Source organism: Haliaeetus leucocephalus, unplaced genomic scaffold, assembly GCF_000737465.1.
Source record: "Haliaeetus leucocephalus isolate CR32 unplaced genomic scaffold, Haliaeetus_leucocephalus-4.0 Scaffold68, whole genome shotgun sequence".
NCBI lineage: Eukaryota > Metazoa > Chordata > Aves > Accipitriformes > Accipitridae > Haliaeetus > Haliaeetus leucocephalus.
The window spans coordinates 2,162,028-2,177,983 of record NW_010972504.1 but is presented as its reverse complement, the minus strand read 5'-3'; the positions used below and the strand labels follow the sequence as shown (position 1 = coordinate 2,177,983).

At 39.2% G+C, this 15,956-nt stretch overlaps 1 protein-coding gene across 1 annotated transcript; it reads left to right on the top strand.

The window, feature by feature from the left end:
• Positions 1-1,192: 1,192 nt before the first annotated feature.
• Positions 1,193-14,051, top strand: CD46 (CD46 molecule, complement regulatory protein). The gene is made up of 11 exons (XM_010579789.1): positions 1,193-1,280; positions 2,387-2,578; positions 2,788-2,884; positions 3,537-3,622; positions 4,023-4,229; positions 5,020-5,202; positions 6,165-6,353; positions 6,975-7,166; positions 7,493-7,519; positions 8,214-8,280; positions 12,154-14,051. The coding sequence occupies exons 1-11, from the start codon at positions 1,193-1,195 to the stop codon at positions 12,203-12,205; spliced, it is 1,380 nt and encodes a 459-aa protein (XP_010578091.1). The 3' UTR covers positions 12,206-14,051.
• The last annotated feature ends 1,905 nt before the right edge of the window (positions 14,052-15,956 follow it).

Genomic DNA, 15,956 nt, shown 5'->3' with positions numbered 1-15,956 from the left:
GCAGATAACAATGAATTTTCACTGTTAGCAGCACTCTGAACATAATCAGCTTTGACTGCAAAATGGCACCTATAAACATTAGCTCTTTTTTTTTTTTTTTAAAGGCTGGTTTCAGGCAATTCCCCCTTTGAAACAATGCATTTCCCAGAGGTTCTTTCCTCCCACCCAGAGTTACAATGTAATCTCTAGACATCAGTGTGAAAAGAGGAAAAGTCTAATGTTAACACCAGGATGTCATCTTTCTCCTAGGCTGAGCATCTGTGCTGTCACTCACCGGGCATTAAACTTGTTCTCCGCACAAAGGGCGGCTGCAGGTTGCATGGAAGCGTTGCTCACGTGGAGACTGAAATTCTGTGGTGAAAAAGGCACTTTAGGATCAATGTTAACGCTCCTTCTGCTCCCACTAGTTACTGTAAGGGTCTAACAAACGGCCCACAGTACAGGTGCCGTTTCAGAGGGATTTCTTCTGTGCACTGCTGCTGTCTGATGAGGTTTCCCGTCACAATCTGCAAACCCTGTTACCACAAGACCCACCAGAGCGTTCCTGCGCCTGTGTGGAAGTCACAGTTTGTTAAATATAAGATTGTCTTAATGGCAACCGTATTCACATCTGTCTTTTTCTTCCAGGAACGCTGCTTTGCGGTGTTCCTCTACGAACGCTTCACCCAATAAAAGCTGAATGTGGGACAGTAACTGCTCTAGGTTTTGTCTCTCCTTTGGCGTCCGGCTAGATTTCGAAGCCTTTTTGTTTATTTTTAATACTGCTCTGCTGGGCAACAGGGGCGGTTTGTCTTCCAGAGGAGAGGCAGCCCCGCTGAGGGCTGTTCATCCCGGGGCCGGCACACCGCCGCCTTTATTTTTTAATTAAGCCTTTGTCGCCGTTCCAAGCGCAGGAGCTGCGCCACTCAACGCCCTTTGAAGCTTCTCCTCTTTCGCCGGAGACGTAGCGGGGGGACCCTGCCCAGGAAAGGATCGCGCCCTCTCCGCCCGCCCGCTTCCCTCAGGCCGGCCCAGCCGCCGCCATGGAAGCCGCCGCCTCCCCGCCCTTCCCGAGGGGCCCCAAAGCCCCGCCGCGGCGGCGGCCCCCGCTGAGGGAAAAGGGCGGGTCGCGCAGCGCGCATGCGCCCCAGCCCCGCGCTGCGTCTGGGTTGACTGCCGCCTGAGCGTGAGGAGCGCCGAACGGTCCGCGGTCATGGGGCCGCCGCGCCGCCCGCCCGCCCGCGGCCCGGGTCTCCTCCTCCTTCTGGTGCTGTCGTGGCTCGGTGGAACGTGGGCTCAGGGTGAGGAACGGGGGCTCGCTCCCTCCCCGGCCCGCCATGGCGGGGGGTGAGCCGAGGGGCTCGGGGGGCCCAGGCCGAGTCCCCGCGGCCTCCCGTCCCCGAGGGCAGCCGGGAGGAGGGAGCGAGCTCGGCCCCGAGGGTGCTGGTGGGCTGAGGCGGGGCGCTTCCCGGGTCTCGCTCGGCCGGTGGGGAGGGAGGAGGAAATGGGTTTAGGCGGTGGCAGAAACAGCGAGATTTCCGGGCGGTTGCTGTGGGGTTTTGGGGGTGAAAAAGCTGAGAGAACGGTTGTGTCGCAAGAACAGGCTGGCTTTGGTGCTGACGGGCGCCGGCTCCGAACCCTGAGTTTGGGGTTTAAAATTTCTTTTGTGGTTTGGTAAATCTCTAAACAATAACATAAATAGAGTGGAAAAAAAATTATTAGGTATCGCCAGAATGGTGATGGCCTCTGTCGTGTGCAAGTCTTGCAAAGACTGAGCGGATCTTATATTTGTACCTGGATTGCAACGTCTTGAGTGTCTTTTTGTGAGTCCTCTAGCGTGGAGGAGTTATACATCTTCAGCGTTAACCGCACCACAAAATGTCCCTGGGTCTGTAGGTCTTTGTTGGGTTGGGTAGCTGGTTTTTACACCCCCACCCCCTTTATGGTCTGCCAGGCCTTTTGCCTTACAAAAGAGAACTAACTATGCCGATGTGGTTGGTCGGTTTGTTTCTCCTGCAGCAAGCTAAGCAGGCATTTTACTGCAGGTGAGTATACAGTGAATTAAGTCACGTATTTAGCTACAAGAATAAAGCAGACAAAAAATATGAACTGGAAGGAAATGCATTGTCTGTGTAGAGTGCTAAAGAACTTGAGAAAACAAATGAGTAAGTAACCTGTACTAGTGTGGAGTTGGACGCTGGATGCAATTAAAATATAAATTTAAAAAATTGAAACCTTGTTAAGTATTCAGATAGCTCTGGCTCTTCAGAATGTCACCTCTTTGATTTACCAACGAGTCCTTAAAAACTGCTGAATTAGCCTGGCTTCTATGCCATTATGCCTCAACTTGTATCTCTTCTCGTTGACAAGATTGTGTATTGCTTTTTCTTTCCTCTTACTCTGACAGACACGTGTATGGCTCCAGACAGGCTGCAATATGCAGAGCTCGAGGAGCGTTTCAGCACAATGAAGAACTTTCCTGTTGGAACCATGGTGTCATACATCTGCCGGCCAGGGTATATAAAAATCCCTGGAAAATCATCAGCTCGTACATGTGGTGAAGACTTACAGTGGTCACCTACAGAGCAGTTCTGTACCGGTAATGTATGCGTGAGCTCTTTTGCTTTTTCCCTTTGATATTTAACAAGTTTAGTTGTTTTTCAAGTGAGAATTAGTGTTCTGTAATATTTTAAACGAAGCTTGAAAATTGCCAATAATGGTACGAGCAGTATATGCCAAAGACTTAGTCTTTGTATATAACTACAAAGGTGTAGAATTTTTTTTCCTTTTCTTTCCTGCTCCCCCTAGAGAGAAAATGTAACCATCCAGGAGACTTAGAACATGGTTTTATTAATGTGACAGATCTTACATTTGGTTCAAAAGCTACTTTTTCTTGTGAAGGAGGGTAAGTATTTTGGTGAAGTTAATGAATCCTTTTTTTTTGGGGGGGGGGAGGTTCTTTTGTTTGTTTAGAACCAAACCAAAATTTTCTTATGCAGGTTACATTCCAGTTCTGACTTGAAATGTCTCCTGAATTCGGACTGGAGCAAATGAAATTACAGTTAAATTTGATTTGATTCCCAGGTTTTACTTGCTGTTTGCATCAACCAAGGCTTAAGCTTTTTATTGAGATTCTGCAGAGTGAAAACTAGAGTGTTGCTTCTAATGACTTCTTTTAATGCTCCTGTGGCAGAAGGAATAAATATATATATATTTATCATTCTTCATTTCACTCACCCTCTCCTTTTAACAGCTTATTTCTTTAGTATTAATAACTTTACGGCATTAGTATTAGAGGGTGCACATCTTAAAATGGTGAGACTTCCATCAGTTCCTTTAGGGATGTCTCATTTACTTCTTGTTTGTTTTCAAAGTTGAGACTGTTAGCAAAATAAATTAAAAAAAGAAATAGATACCATTCTCATTACAATGAAAACTTGGTATGTTATGTCCCCCTAATCACAGAACAGAATTATATAAACAAAGTTCCTAGGTGCTTGTTGGAGAAATAAGAGATTTCTTAAGTTTCACATCCTTAAAAATTTTTACCTGTCTAGATTCAGATTACGTGGAATTGCTGAAATTTCCTGTGTAATTAAGGATAAAGGTGTTGGCTGGAGTAGAGATCTTCCTTTCTGTGAAAGTAAGTAAATTACTACCGTGTTTAAGTTTATATTCAGATGGCGGTAGTTCATTTAAAAACAGCTGTGCCATAAACCTTCCAGTATAAGAAATGATGGTAAAATAGAACTGATTTTTATTTTTATTTTTTTTGGAACTACTTGGGATGTGCCTGAGGAATGACCACTGAAAAATAACAGTTATTGTGATAATTAGCTTATATTAGTTAATGTCAACCTCTTCTTGAAATTGAGACTCCCTATACTGAACAACCATCGGTAACTCTCTGTTAGAACTGTAGCTTGTCTTAGAAGTAGCTATACGTCAAATTATAAATGAGGTGACTTGAAAACCAAGGCTTGCTATGATGAACAAAGTAACAGCAAAATTCTGTCGACTAATTTGTGTGATTTATTTTATAGGAATTCCTTGTGAACCACCTCCAAACATAACCAATGGGCGCTACACTGAAGCAGCTGTCTATGTTTATCAAACGTCAGTAACCTATAGTTGTAATGATGTACCAAAAGGCGCGGATCCCTTTTCGCTGATTGGCCCAGCTACTATTTTCTGCACATACAATGCACAGTCAAATGGAGTTTGGAGTGAACCACCTCCACAATGTAGAGGTTGTTGAGATTTTTAATATACTTCTTTATTATAGCCTATGGGACTCCAAGACTTCAGTATCTGTCCCATTTTTCGAAGGGGTGAGTGGTGGGACTTCCCTATAGAAAAGAAGAAACAGATCCTCTGGTACTAAATTTGATATAGTTCCTGCGGAGATCAGATCAACTGCATTATGGATATTGATTGATTATGACACAGAATATGACTAAAATTTAGGTTGACACTTTAAAAATACGTGTATGAGCATGCTGTTGGTAAAAGTGACAAAGTGAAGGAACTGAGAGACCATAAAACTTGGGTAGATGAGGAAAAATGGTGTAAAGAGCAAGAATGTGGAAGCTAGATTATGAATAGTAAAAAGGTGAGGAACAACTCTTTCTAAACACAGCTCCTGTCCAAATGCAGAAATAAACGCAAAGCCCAGCCAACACAGTCTTGCTTTGCAGGCATGGGGGAAAAATACCAGATGCTTGCATGTTGTCATTTGAACCCTAATCAATATCACTTTGTTTTCTGAAATTCTGCCACTGCACAGGAGTATGTCTTCTGGAAGTGGAATGTGATTATATCAATTATTACAATTTCTTATTTGACTGAGTACCGTTACAACTCAATACCTTAAAACCAGGACCTTCAGCACCTTCAAGAGAATAACTTTTTTATAGACCCTCTCCAAAATAGTTTGAGGAATTAGATGAGGAAACTTAGAAGCAGTAAAAGGATGCTGCATCTGTTACAAAGATACTGTTAACAAATGTTTCAGAGCTGGTTTTCTTTTACCTATTTTAGTGGTCAAATGTGATAACCCAAAAGTTGAAAATGGAAGAAAAAAAACTGGATTTGGACCTTCCTATAGCTATAAGGACTCGGTTATATTTGAGTGTGATCCAGGTTATTTCATGATCGGACCGGAGGTAATTACCTGTAGAGAAAATAACACCTGGGTTCCTCCAAAACCAACTTGTGAAAAAAGTAAGCCTTTAAATAAGAATCCAACTTTTCTTGTATGTTGTGAATGTTCTAAGTCTGTCTTAGCTAAAATTTAAAATTGTAACGCTGTAGTTGGAAATTGGAAGCTAAGGAAGTTGACATGGAGCCTCATCTGTGGGCAACCATTTTAGGTGTTCAAGTGACTCTTAACTCCAAAGAGTTTTTGGATGAGAGTGAGTTGAGTTACAGATATGCATATAGAAGTGATGTGGACATACTGTAATAGCATCACGGTGTTTGGTCTAGTGACTTCATGTGTAAATACAGGAGAAAAGATGTGTTTCTGAATTCTGATAGAAAAAACTAGAAGTATGCACAATGAGGAAACCTATAGTGTCCTTGTAGAGTAATCAAAATCATTACGTGTCTGTGTTCTCTTACGCAGCTCTTCAACTTTTGCTTTCCAGGCATCTTGTATAGTCTGTAGTATGTTGTTAGATTTTGATCAGGCAAATTATTAAGTCAGGACAATTTGCAGGGCTGGGGACATTGCAGAGGTCTTTTTGTAACCTTTCTCCTTCCCCTTTGTGCTACAGGGAGAGGAAATGTTGTAGAGAATTTTTTTACATGCACACAGTAATAATGAGTTCCCAAGAATGAGAAACACTTCTACAAAGAATATGTTTGGGTGTTCCATAATGAATGGGTCTGATAAGGCACCTGGAAATGATTCTAGTGCTTACAAAAATAATTAACCAACAAGTAAGAGTTCCTTAGCTACCACATCATAAGATCATATCACCTAATGAATACCTACAGTGATGTTTCTTCTAAGTCTTCTAAAGGAAACATCTATACTTAAAATTGTGGTAAAGTTAAACTATTCAGATATGCTGATCTATTTTTCTCATACAAAGGCAATGTATATTTTTTGAGTGAGTTCATGAATTATAAAATATTTAAAGTTTATTATCACTAAACTTACTTTTAAATTCACATATTGGCTACTGCAGATGCATGTGGTGCCCCAAATATCGCACATGGAGTAGTGATTCCAGCTAAATCTGTATATGAAGGAGGAGAGTCTGTTCAGATAAAGTGCGATACTTCTTGTACTTTTCCTGATGGCGCTGAAGAGATGACAGTAACTTGTCAAGGACAGAATATATGGAGTTCTTTACAAAACTGTGCATGTGAGTAAAACTCATAATTGGTAAAATCAAGGGCAGAGTGACAAGTTCCAAAGGTCTGACATAGAAGTGTGCAGACCCTAAAAGTTAGAGGTCTATCAGCAGAGCACCAACAGGTTATGTTAGTAAGGTTGTGAGTGTCACTGGCTGGAGTTTCAGCAACTGAAGGAAAGTTTTCGGCAGAGTTGGAGTCCTTGTTCAGTCTTAGTTTTGTTTATGGAAATTGGTAAAGTTCAAAAGCCAGCGTGAAAGATCTGTTTGGGGGTGTTTTCTGAAGGTTCTTCCTTTGATGATGGCAGACTTTATTGTCCCCTCACTTTGCACCATGTGATTGCTTGTTATAATATAAACAGAGGTTGTCATTACTTTGATGCAACTGTTTGTCCTAATGAAGCTGAGACGTGCATTTCTGTTAATGTGTCTGAAGCATGTCTGTCAGCAGAAGTATCTGCAGCCTCTAGGAAGCAGGAAGCCTTTGTATATAAAATGTCGTAAGGATTGGCTGAGCTTCTGGTATTTACACAAATGTAGGGACTTTCTGATGGCAACTTCTTGAATCTGCTTCATGTACCAGCTCTCTTGGACTTAATTTCCTTTTTTCTCTGCACCCCCCCCCCTTTCCAGGTGGGCCTAAAAGTTCTGGTTTCACTCCACACATAAGTTACGGTAGAGTAATTGATGGACAAAAATCTTCATATTCTGTCGGGGATATTATTACAATTGAATGTTATGCAGGCTACACGTTACATGGTGCAACTCGTATTGAGTATGTTGGAGAAAACCAATGGAATCCTGGAGTGCCAACTTGCCAGTTAAGTAAGTATGAACTGCAAGAATTTCCACTAGAATGAAAATACATGTAACAAAAGCTTTACTTAGGGATGTTCTTTTGTATTCAGGAGAAATCATTTAATGCAAACTTCCTTCTTTATTTTGACACAAGAAAAATAGGTTTTGGTAAAATCCATTTAAAAACAGGAATATTTCAAGTTAAATAAATGCTATGATATAAACTGGCCTGCTGTAAGTATTGTATTGACAGCAGTGCTTGATCTATTTGAAATCACGGAATATTTTTATAATAATGTTCGAATAAGAAGCACATGTGTTCCTCTTGTGATACTGATTCACTCTGTTTTTAGGTGCCTATATTACAGCCATCATCTGTGGTAAGTATGTTATAAAACCTGAACAAGATATGAAGTGGATTGTATTTTTTATGTGGAATTGATATTCTGGTCATCACCTGTGACTGCAGTAATGATTTTTGACTTTTGGTTATTTTAAAAATGCTTGTCTACTCCTGCATAGTTCAAGAAAAGTTAAAATTTCTTAGCAATTACAGATTAATTTCATGTAAAATGTGTATTTTTTTCATGTATGTGAGACATCAGATTTCAAAGGCAGTCTTCCACAACTTAGTTGCTTTCATAAACTCTTAGAGCTTGGGTTTACTGGAAGTGTGAATAAATAACTGTGCCAGTGAACAAAAATGCTTAGTCCGTCTTCTGTCCTTGCATTTATTACCCACTTTTGTAAGCCTCCTGCTTTCTTATAAACTTGTAAAAAGTAATGTTAGGATTTTGACATATCTGTTTTAATGTTACTGAGCTGGTGGGGTTTTGCCATCTTGGTGGTGACTGTTCTTGAGCTGAACTATCTTGAAAAGTCTTGAGTAAAGCATCAAATACATATTTGTGAAATAAGCCATGCAAATTAAGGTGGGGTTTTGGGGGGGCGGGGGGGAGGGTGTCTAGGACTGTGGATGAAGACAGTGCTATTTCTGCTAAAAATTTTTGAGGCTTTTTTGTGAGCTAGAGATGATCTTTATCACTCTAAGGCTTTTTTTAATTCTTCCTAAAGTGATTGTGGCAATAGTGGTGTTCCTGGCAGCCTTCTGGGTCTATAAGAAATTCTTTTCACAAAATGGGTGAGTAAGTCTACCTTTTTATTATTATTATTGCAAATTTCTAAATGACTGAGCAAGAGCAGTGCTAATGCATATGTAAGTTTCTTGAGCTTTATCTGCCCTTTCTTTTTCAAATGTCTGATGACTATATGTGAGCTTATCACAGCAGCTGATGGGAAGCTAAAGTGCCTAACAATGTATTTGACTTTGGTTTTGTATCTGCTATTCAGATAAGCTGCTAATTAACACTTGCACTAATTTCAAGAAAAGAAAAACCCGGTTCTTAAGCTTGTATTTGGCATAGGTACACTTGCCGAGGAAAGTACTGATTCCATCTGCTCTAAAACATGTCAGTTTACCTCTTAAAACCAGTGGTAGTATTGGCTTGTGTGGGCTTGTGTTACTTTATTGCTTGGATACCCTCTGGCATCACTAAGTCTCACAGGCTTTAAGAGTCAGAATGGTTTACATGACCTGGAAGCCTTGGAGGTGAACTAAGGAGCTTTCTCTCTTCTATGTACGATGTACCAATGGTAGTGGAGGGTAACTGGAGGACCACTGTGTTTTGTGTTTTGGACCAGAAGCACCTTGAATAAAATATGGGCTTAGTTACAAGGAAAATGTGAAAAAGAAATTGACCTAAACTGGTGCTTCTATGCTCTTTGAAAAAGCAAGTAGTCATCTTTGCTACTAGAATGTTTAACGTGTGGATCCACTTCAGTTTTTTTTCTTCCTGCAGCAGCAATGATTGGTGTCCCTATGTTAAAGACTTGCAAAGTCAACTGTAAAATATTAGATGCATAAGTAGTAGTGTTCTTATGTTTTTAATGAGACATATAGGGCCTTTTGAACTTTATCTTCAAAACAACTGATGGTTATGTATGCTTTTTCATGGAGGGGTGGCAGGAGATTTAAATGCCTCTGTGTGCATTGCTTCTTGCAGTGATGTCTTGTCTTCTTGAAAAAAAGCCTGTTTTGTTGGAGAAATAGTTTGTAACATGCAAAATACTGAAAATTCAGAGCAAGTTAGGTGGTACACATAGAATGCTACCTTAAGCATCTTGTCAAAACTGACTTGCCTTTTAACAAAATTTGTTGGGATTTATCTGGGGTATGTGAAGCAAAGGAAGGGATGCTATAAATAAAGCAAACCAGAGGAAATACTCCTGTAGTTTGTATTTGTAATGAAGTACACACAGTACTACTTGGGAGAACCCTGAAGCTAGCTTATTCCAGTGAGGTTTTAGCCTCAGTATCTTCCACATAGGCAGTACAGTATTGTTACAAGGGCCAGAGTGGCCCTGTAAGGAGACTGACTGTGTACCAGCCTGCTGCTAAGTAATTCAGTGCATTTGAGCAATTGCTTTTCATCCGTGACTTGGATAATCTGCAATTTGGATGGTCTGGAAAAGAGTACATAGGAGTTAATAGTATTAGGGCAGCATTTTCTGCCTTCATCTATGGAGAGACTGCTCAGGATGTAGAAGGGAAGAGGGATGTAAATCAACATCATCAAAAATTAAAGAAGTGTTACATTCCTGAAAATTTTACAACATGAAAAGTCTTATTGCGCCCAATGCTTTCCTTAAGCTTCTTTGCTGTGAACATCTGACTATTAAACCTCTTTCTTGTCTGAAAACCCTGATCTAATCTCTTACTAAGGCCCAGATCTCCCTATTCGGTTTTCTGGGTTCCTGATGTAGCTGAGCCTTTGTGAACTGTTGTGCTTCCAGCACCTCATACTTGCTGGGTTGTAGTCTTAAAATTACAGCAAAAATCTTTTCTTGCCCTCTTTCTTGTGTGTTTAATCTGACAGTTTTATAGGACATTCAATTAGACCTTTTTCCCCTTCTGCTGTTCAGCTCGTATACAGTTGATGAGAGTTGCAAGGAAACATGTATTTTAAAAACTAATGTACCAGCTGAGATGGAAGAAACTGCACAAATGAATTAATTGAATCTTAAAAAGGTATATGCTTTCCACTTAATTTGGACTTTTGCAATGAAGCTTAAGTGTCTTTTTTTATTATGGTTTACTTAGAATTTCAGAAGAAGTGTGGAATCTAGCTAGCTGTGAACCTCAGTTTCCTATAGGAAAGACCATAATAACCATTCATTCGTTTTGGGAGAACAGGATATGTTACATAAAGAATTATCATTCAGTGTCGTAAATGATAGCTTCCAGTGATTGCATATCACAGATCTTAGTTTTGGGTTGTCTTTAAAGAATGAGTAACATCTTTTTCTGTAAGACAGAAACTACGTACATATTCAGTAGAACGTTTGCACCTGTTTCAGTAATGTGAAATGGATTCCAGTGATGTGTTATGTTTGTTGGCTAATAGTATAATTCCCTGTAATTAGAAGATTGTTGGAGCTTTGCTGCATTACATGGACACTAGAATTATAAAGGTAGTGTGGATCCCTTCAGAGAAAACTGATTACATATTTCTTAGAATTACTGATTCATCTGCATTTTCAGCTTTCTAGAAGAAAAAAATAAATGAATGAAGGTACAAACAAGGTGGTCTTTTTAAACCTTTTTATAAAAAGGTGATTTCTTTTTCAAATTCAGAGTTCTGTAGCCCTAAAAAGGGTAAAAATGTAGTTGTTTGTTTGGAACTGATTTCCTCTCCTATATTTTAAACTAGTGGTTAGTCCAGTAGTCAGGTGCATTTGATGATAGTTATGATTGCTCCTGTAATTTTATAGGGTCAAATTAGCTCTTTCATAAACCTGGCTCTTCAAACCTTGTTAAAACAGAACAGATTTAAGACAGGACAGCTTAGTTTGACTGTTCCGTGTCAGTATTTTATCATCACTACCTTAATAGAATTTGCCCTACAAATACTTTTGCTAGTATCTTCATTTGTATCACTTTTCTCCATTGCACAAATTCTGAGAAGGTAATGGTTGAAACATTATGTCTCTTATTCTAACTTAATGCAAAGGTCTTTTCAAATGCATAGTCTTGTACTTTAAATAAAATGAAGTGACTTTTCAGAATTTTTGATGTTTGAGATGGCATATATGAAAATTAAGCTTGGAGTTTCTTCCAGAATAATGTATGGATTAAGGAATATCATCTTTACCTCTGAAGTAGGATGTTTCTAATTGAGATAAGATTAGGTTTCTGGGTTAGTTGGGCTTATTTTTGGAGAGAGAAGAAAAGGAATCAAGACATAAAATAGAATAGAGTTTTTATTTCCAATCTTACCTTTTCCACATGACAAGGGTAAGAGAAATTAATGGTCTGGTATGTGTACACACTATTAACCCCTGAGTTTTTCTTACGATACCTAGAACTCCTTAGAGACCTAGAGTAATAGTGCAGAGGTTTGGTATGGATTTTTTTCTGTAAAGCAAAACAGGAGTTATTCAAGAACTTGAAAACATTATAGATGGATGTAATTATAAATTTTAATCCTCATGTGTTCAAGTATTGTAAACTTGCTGTTAGTTGACTACAAAATGAAAATTCTCACAAAGTAATATTCAGCTTCTGGTTATAAAATATATATTAAACAACATACTGTATTTAAAATACATTATAAGGGATGCTCCTAATGTAGTCTTCGTATAGTTAGGAATCCTGTAACTGTTATGTCTGGTTTCAGTTTTTGATAATGCTCAGGTGTGGTCTGTTCATCACTTGAAATGACCCCTTTGGATCAAATGGTCTTCTACACTGTGGGTCATTCTTAAGAGTCTAGTGGATGAAATGAAGCAAAAATCTCCTCAGTCTAGCAGTTGCTTAGTAAGAAGAGGACATAATTATTTAGCTTAATGACTTTACCTGTTGATTTAATGATAAAACTAAGGATGTGCTTTCAGAATAAATGTAAAAACTATTTAAATGTAAAATCTCTGATTTGACTTGTTTTTTTGTTTGTAGGAAACGTGACAGCACTCCATGTACTGCCGAATATAAGATCTGTAAAGCATGAATTACCATTTTTTGGGGTGGGAGGGAATTTGCAGTTGAATATACCTATTAGAAATGGAAAATTATTGCACTTGGATTGAGTTTCTGTAGATTAATATTTTGTACTATGTGCTATACTACTGATTGACTGTAGTGGGAGATCATTAATAGGGTAAAAAGAATATATATGTGTATATATCTGCTTTTCCTTATGGGCCACTCAGACTGTCTTTTCTGTGTATGTGAAATGGTTTTAAAGGCACATACCTGTAGCATGCAAGATTGTCTGTGTCGGCGGGAGTACTGGACGTATCACTGTCATAGTACCAGCTGCTGCCGCCTGCTGCCTTCAGTGCTACCTCTTTTCTTACAGAAGACTATCCAATACTAGTTCTGCTCACTAAAATCTGAATGTGCTTCTCGTTCATTTTTGTGGTTGAGGCGGTATAAATGATTATGTTGTCTCTTGTATTATGAAATGTTTTATTATTAGTTTCCTTAAGAGATTGGTGCCATTTAAGGCTATGTCTTTTTGAAACTATCACAGTTTAGATCTTATATATACCACCTCTTTGTTTGCCAAAGTTGGTTTCTGTATATCTAACGAATTAAAATGTGCCTTTAAATCAGAGTTTTATAGATTTTCCATTGCCTTTAAGAAGGAAAAAAGCCATATATATTTCTGACTCTTTGATATAGTCCCAGAAGGACTACAGTGGATTTGTTGGAATGGAAAACTGAAGGTTTCTATAGCAAAGGTATCCCCGGCTTTGAAGTTGTTGGTCTATTGACGGAAGGCACCTAATTAAAGGAACTGCTGAGAAATCAGTGGTAGCCATCTCCTATCAGGAGCACAGTGTAAGTTCCGTAGCATGCTTGATTTTTATTGAGCCTTGATGTCAGTTTCGGAGAGAATTTTGTTGCTTTTCAGGATAGAAATGGCACTGTGTGGATCTAGCTTCCTTGTTCTTTTTACTTGAAATCATATATTCCATATACAGCATTTCAAATCTCTGTATACAGACTACGATGCTAAAGCTATCTCTGTAGTGCTAGATTTAGCATTGGATATCTGTTGAGAAGCAGAAGCCTTTCCCTGTCAGGCTCCCTTCTCTTTTCATGTTAAAGGAAGACCAAACCAGCTTAGTTGCGGGAGCGAAGGAATAGCTATGTGGGCAGTGGTGGTAGATGTGGTCTCTGTTTAGGCAGCTGCTTGCTTCATGAAGTGTTTTGGTCAAGACTGTGACTCCAGGAGCTCCCATCACAGCGTTTGTCATGAATTGAGACTCAGATGTGCATTGATAGCTGTGGCTTTAAATGCATACTTGCTACTTCTAATTACTTATTAAAACCAAAAGCGTAATTAGGACAGGCTTTGGCTTTGTGAATCTCTGAGTTTGCTGTCAACATACAGGCAGCTTATAAGAACCAATTTTCCCAGAAAAACCAAATTGCCTCTCTTCAAATGGCTGAGGCAGCATTTAAACTATTCATGCTTGTCTGTGGTAGATTCGCACGGCTCTCCACTGTAGTGAACAGATTGAATAACGTAGGACTATTTAGGGCTTTATAGGGCTTTTTGGGACAATCCCAGCAGTTGTATCGTCAGAGTTCATGATAGTCTGGTTATTAAAAAGGGGTTTTGGCTACACAGAATGACATGCTGTTCATTGCCTAGCTGATACCTAGTTTGATAATTGTTTGTAAACACTATGATAATATACTGGGAATTGAGTGTGTTGGTCACTAGCTAGCTTGATTATGTATGGCATCTCCAATGTTTTAAAATACGCTGAAATGCACTTAAAGCTGAAGTGAAATAACTGTAAAAAATGGCCTTTTACACTTTTTTCTGGATGTAAAGACTAGTGATGACTTGTAATATTACAAATAAAAATGTTAAATTATTTAGCAGTAAGTGTTTGTCTTTCATTCGTCATGTGGTAAGCAGCTATTTTTCCGTTATTCTTAAGATGATTTTTCATGTACCAAACTTGCATTAGGTGGTAACTGCTGAGATTGAAGTTTGCAGTTTGTGCACAGAATTACGTAATGGTAGTGTAGAGAATATGCGTTAATTTGCTGAGCAGCCTTTTGGTTTTCTTTTGGAATTGCAGAGAATTTCCCAGAACGTCCAAAACCTTACAGTGTTCACTCCTGAAAAAGTTGGTAAAAACTTGGAGAAGAGGCAGATTATCATGTGGCTGTTCTGATGTAACACTAACTCAAGAGCAAAGCCCAGAGAGTGTTCTGGCACTTTTGTCCAGTGTGTGACAGATGTCATCCTTAGGGAATATAGCTTAGGCGTTTTTAAGGAACATGTTAAGCAGAATGTGATTATTTTTAACTGTATGAGGTTCACACTCATAATGTACTCCACACATTTCTTTGCAAAGAAAGTTTGAGTTGGCTGCCTCATAGAATAATGCCTTTCAGAGGGTGGAATAGAAAAATAACTAATATGCTGTATTTTTTTTTTTAGTTTGTGGTTGTGATACTCAAAATCAGTTGGTGTGGACTGCAAATGATGAGAGGTTGTAGACTACAGCTTCACAAATGCATGAAGTTCTAGGACTGCAGTGAGCATTGATGGGATAGGCAGCTACTAGGCAATTTGACTTAAACACTACAAGTTAATTTGTCCTAATTGTCATGAATTCTGCACCATTTTTCTAAAAGTGAGTCCTACATTAATTATTTCATCTTAGAATCTGGAACTGATAATTAAGAGTCATGAACACATGAACTTTGTGCTAAGAAAAAGGCTGTGTGTAATAAACGTGTTGTTGCCATCTACTGGTAAAACAAGTGATGTTCTCGCAGTGGGAGTAATAAAACATAGGTACAGCATTACCTAGCTTAATGTTAAGTAGTGTGAAGTGTCAGTGGTTGGTAGGCTTCTCAGTGTTAAACTTAAAATCTGTAAATGCTCGCTTCCGAGCATAGTTCATACAGAGTGGTGAAAAAGGAGCTGGGGACTGAAATGAAGAGACTTGCAGCAATTAGATATTTTCCAGCAGGGAAACAAGTAATCTGTCTATGTGAGACAGAGCCCAATACCAAGTAGCACACAATTTTATTTACAAGAAAAAAAAAATCTGAGTAAATAACAGGTTAAAGCAAACAAATAGCACATGGAATATAACTGGTCAGAAGGTTAGGTGGCTGTGCTCTCACACATGGGCCCTGGCTTGCTTGAGTTGAAGAATCTTAGTTACGGTTTTGAACAGGTGCTTCGCTTTCTCTTTAAGCATCCCTCCTAGTTGAACGTGATGCTGACTGTCCTCCTTTTGTGCAGGATGTTCGGCCTGTAGGTGTAACTTCAGGTCAGAGAACAGAAAAGCATACCATACGTGTTTGTGAAGCAAGATTGTGCTTTTGATGGTGTTTGCTTATAAAGACTTTGGGGGGCGGGGGAATGAAGTTTTCCATTACTGTTGCTTTACCCCCTACATCATAACCGATTTCAAATGGTGCTAGACAAAAACTGAGACTCTGAACACCAAGAGAAATCGGTCAGCCTGTGTAAGAGACATTTTCCTGGCTCAGAGAAGAATCCTCTTGCAGATGACAGCTATGCAGTCTTTAAAGATGACTATTCAGTGGTCTGATCAAATGCTTCATCCATACAGCGATCGCCTTTTCTGTGTATAACAATGTTTGACAATAGTGAGGTCAAGCAAAAATAGCTTAGCTTAATTTTTGGTGGTTTGGATGCAAGGGTATAGAAGTCTACTGAAACATTACTAGAAGTTACCAGCAATAAACTTAAA

Coding starts and splice junctions, on each gene's coding strand:
- CD46 (XM_010579789.1), top strand. CDS start 1,193: ATGGGGCCGCCGCGCCGCCCGCCCGCCCGCGGCCCGGGTCTCCTCCTC. Junction 5,203..6,164: donor AAAACCAACTTGTGAAAAAA/GTAAGCCTTTAA, acceptor TTCACATATTGG/CTACTGCAGATGCATGTGGT. Junction 7,520..8,213: donor TATTACAGCCATCATCTGTG/GTAAGTATGTTA, acceptor TTCTTCCTAAAG/TGATTGTGGCAATAGTGGTG.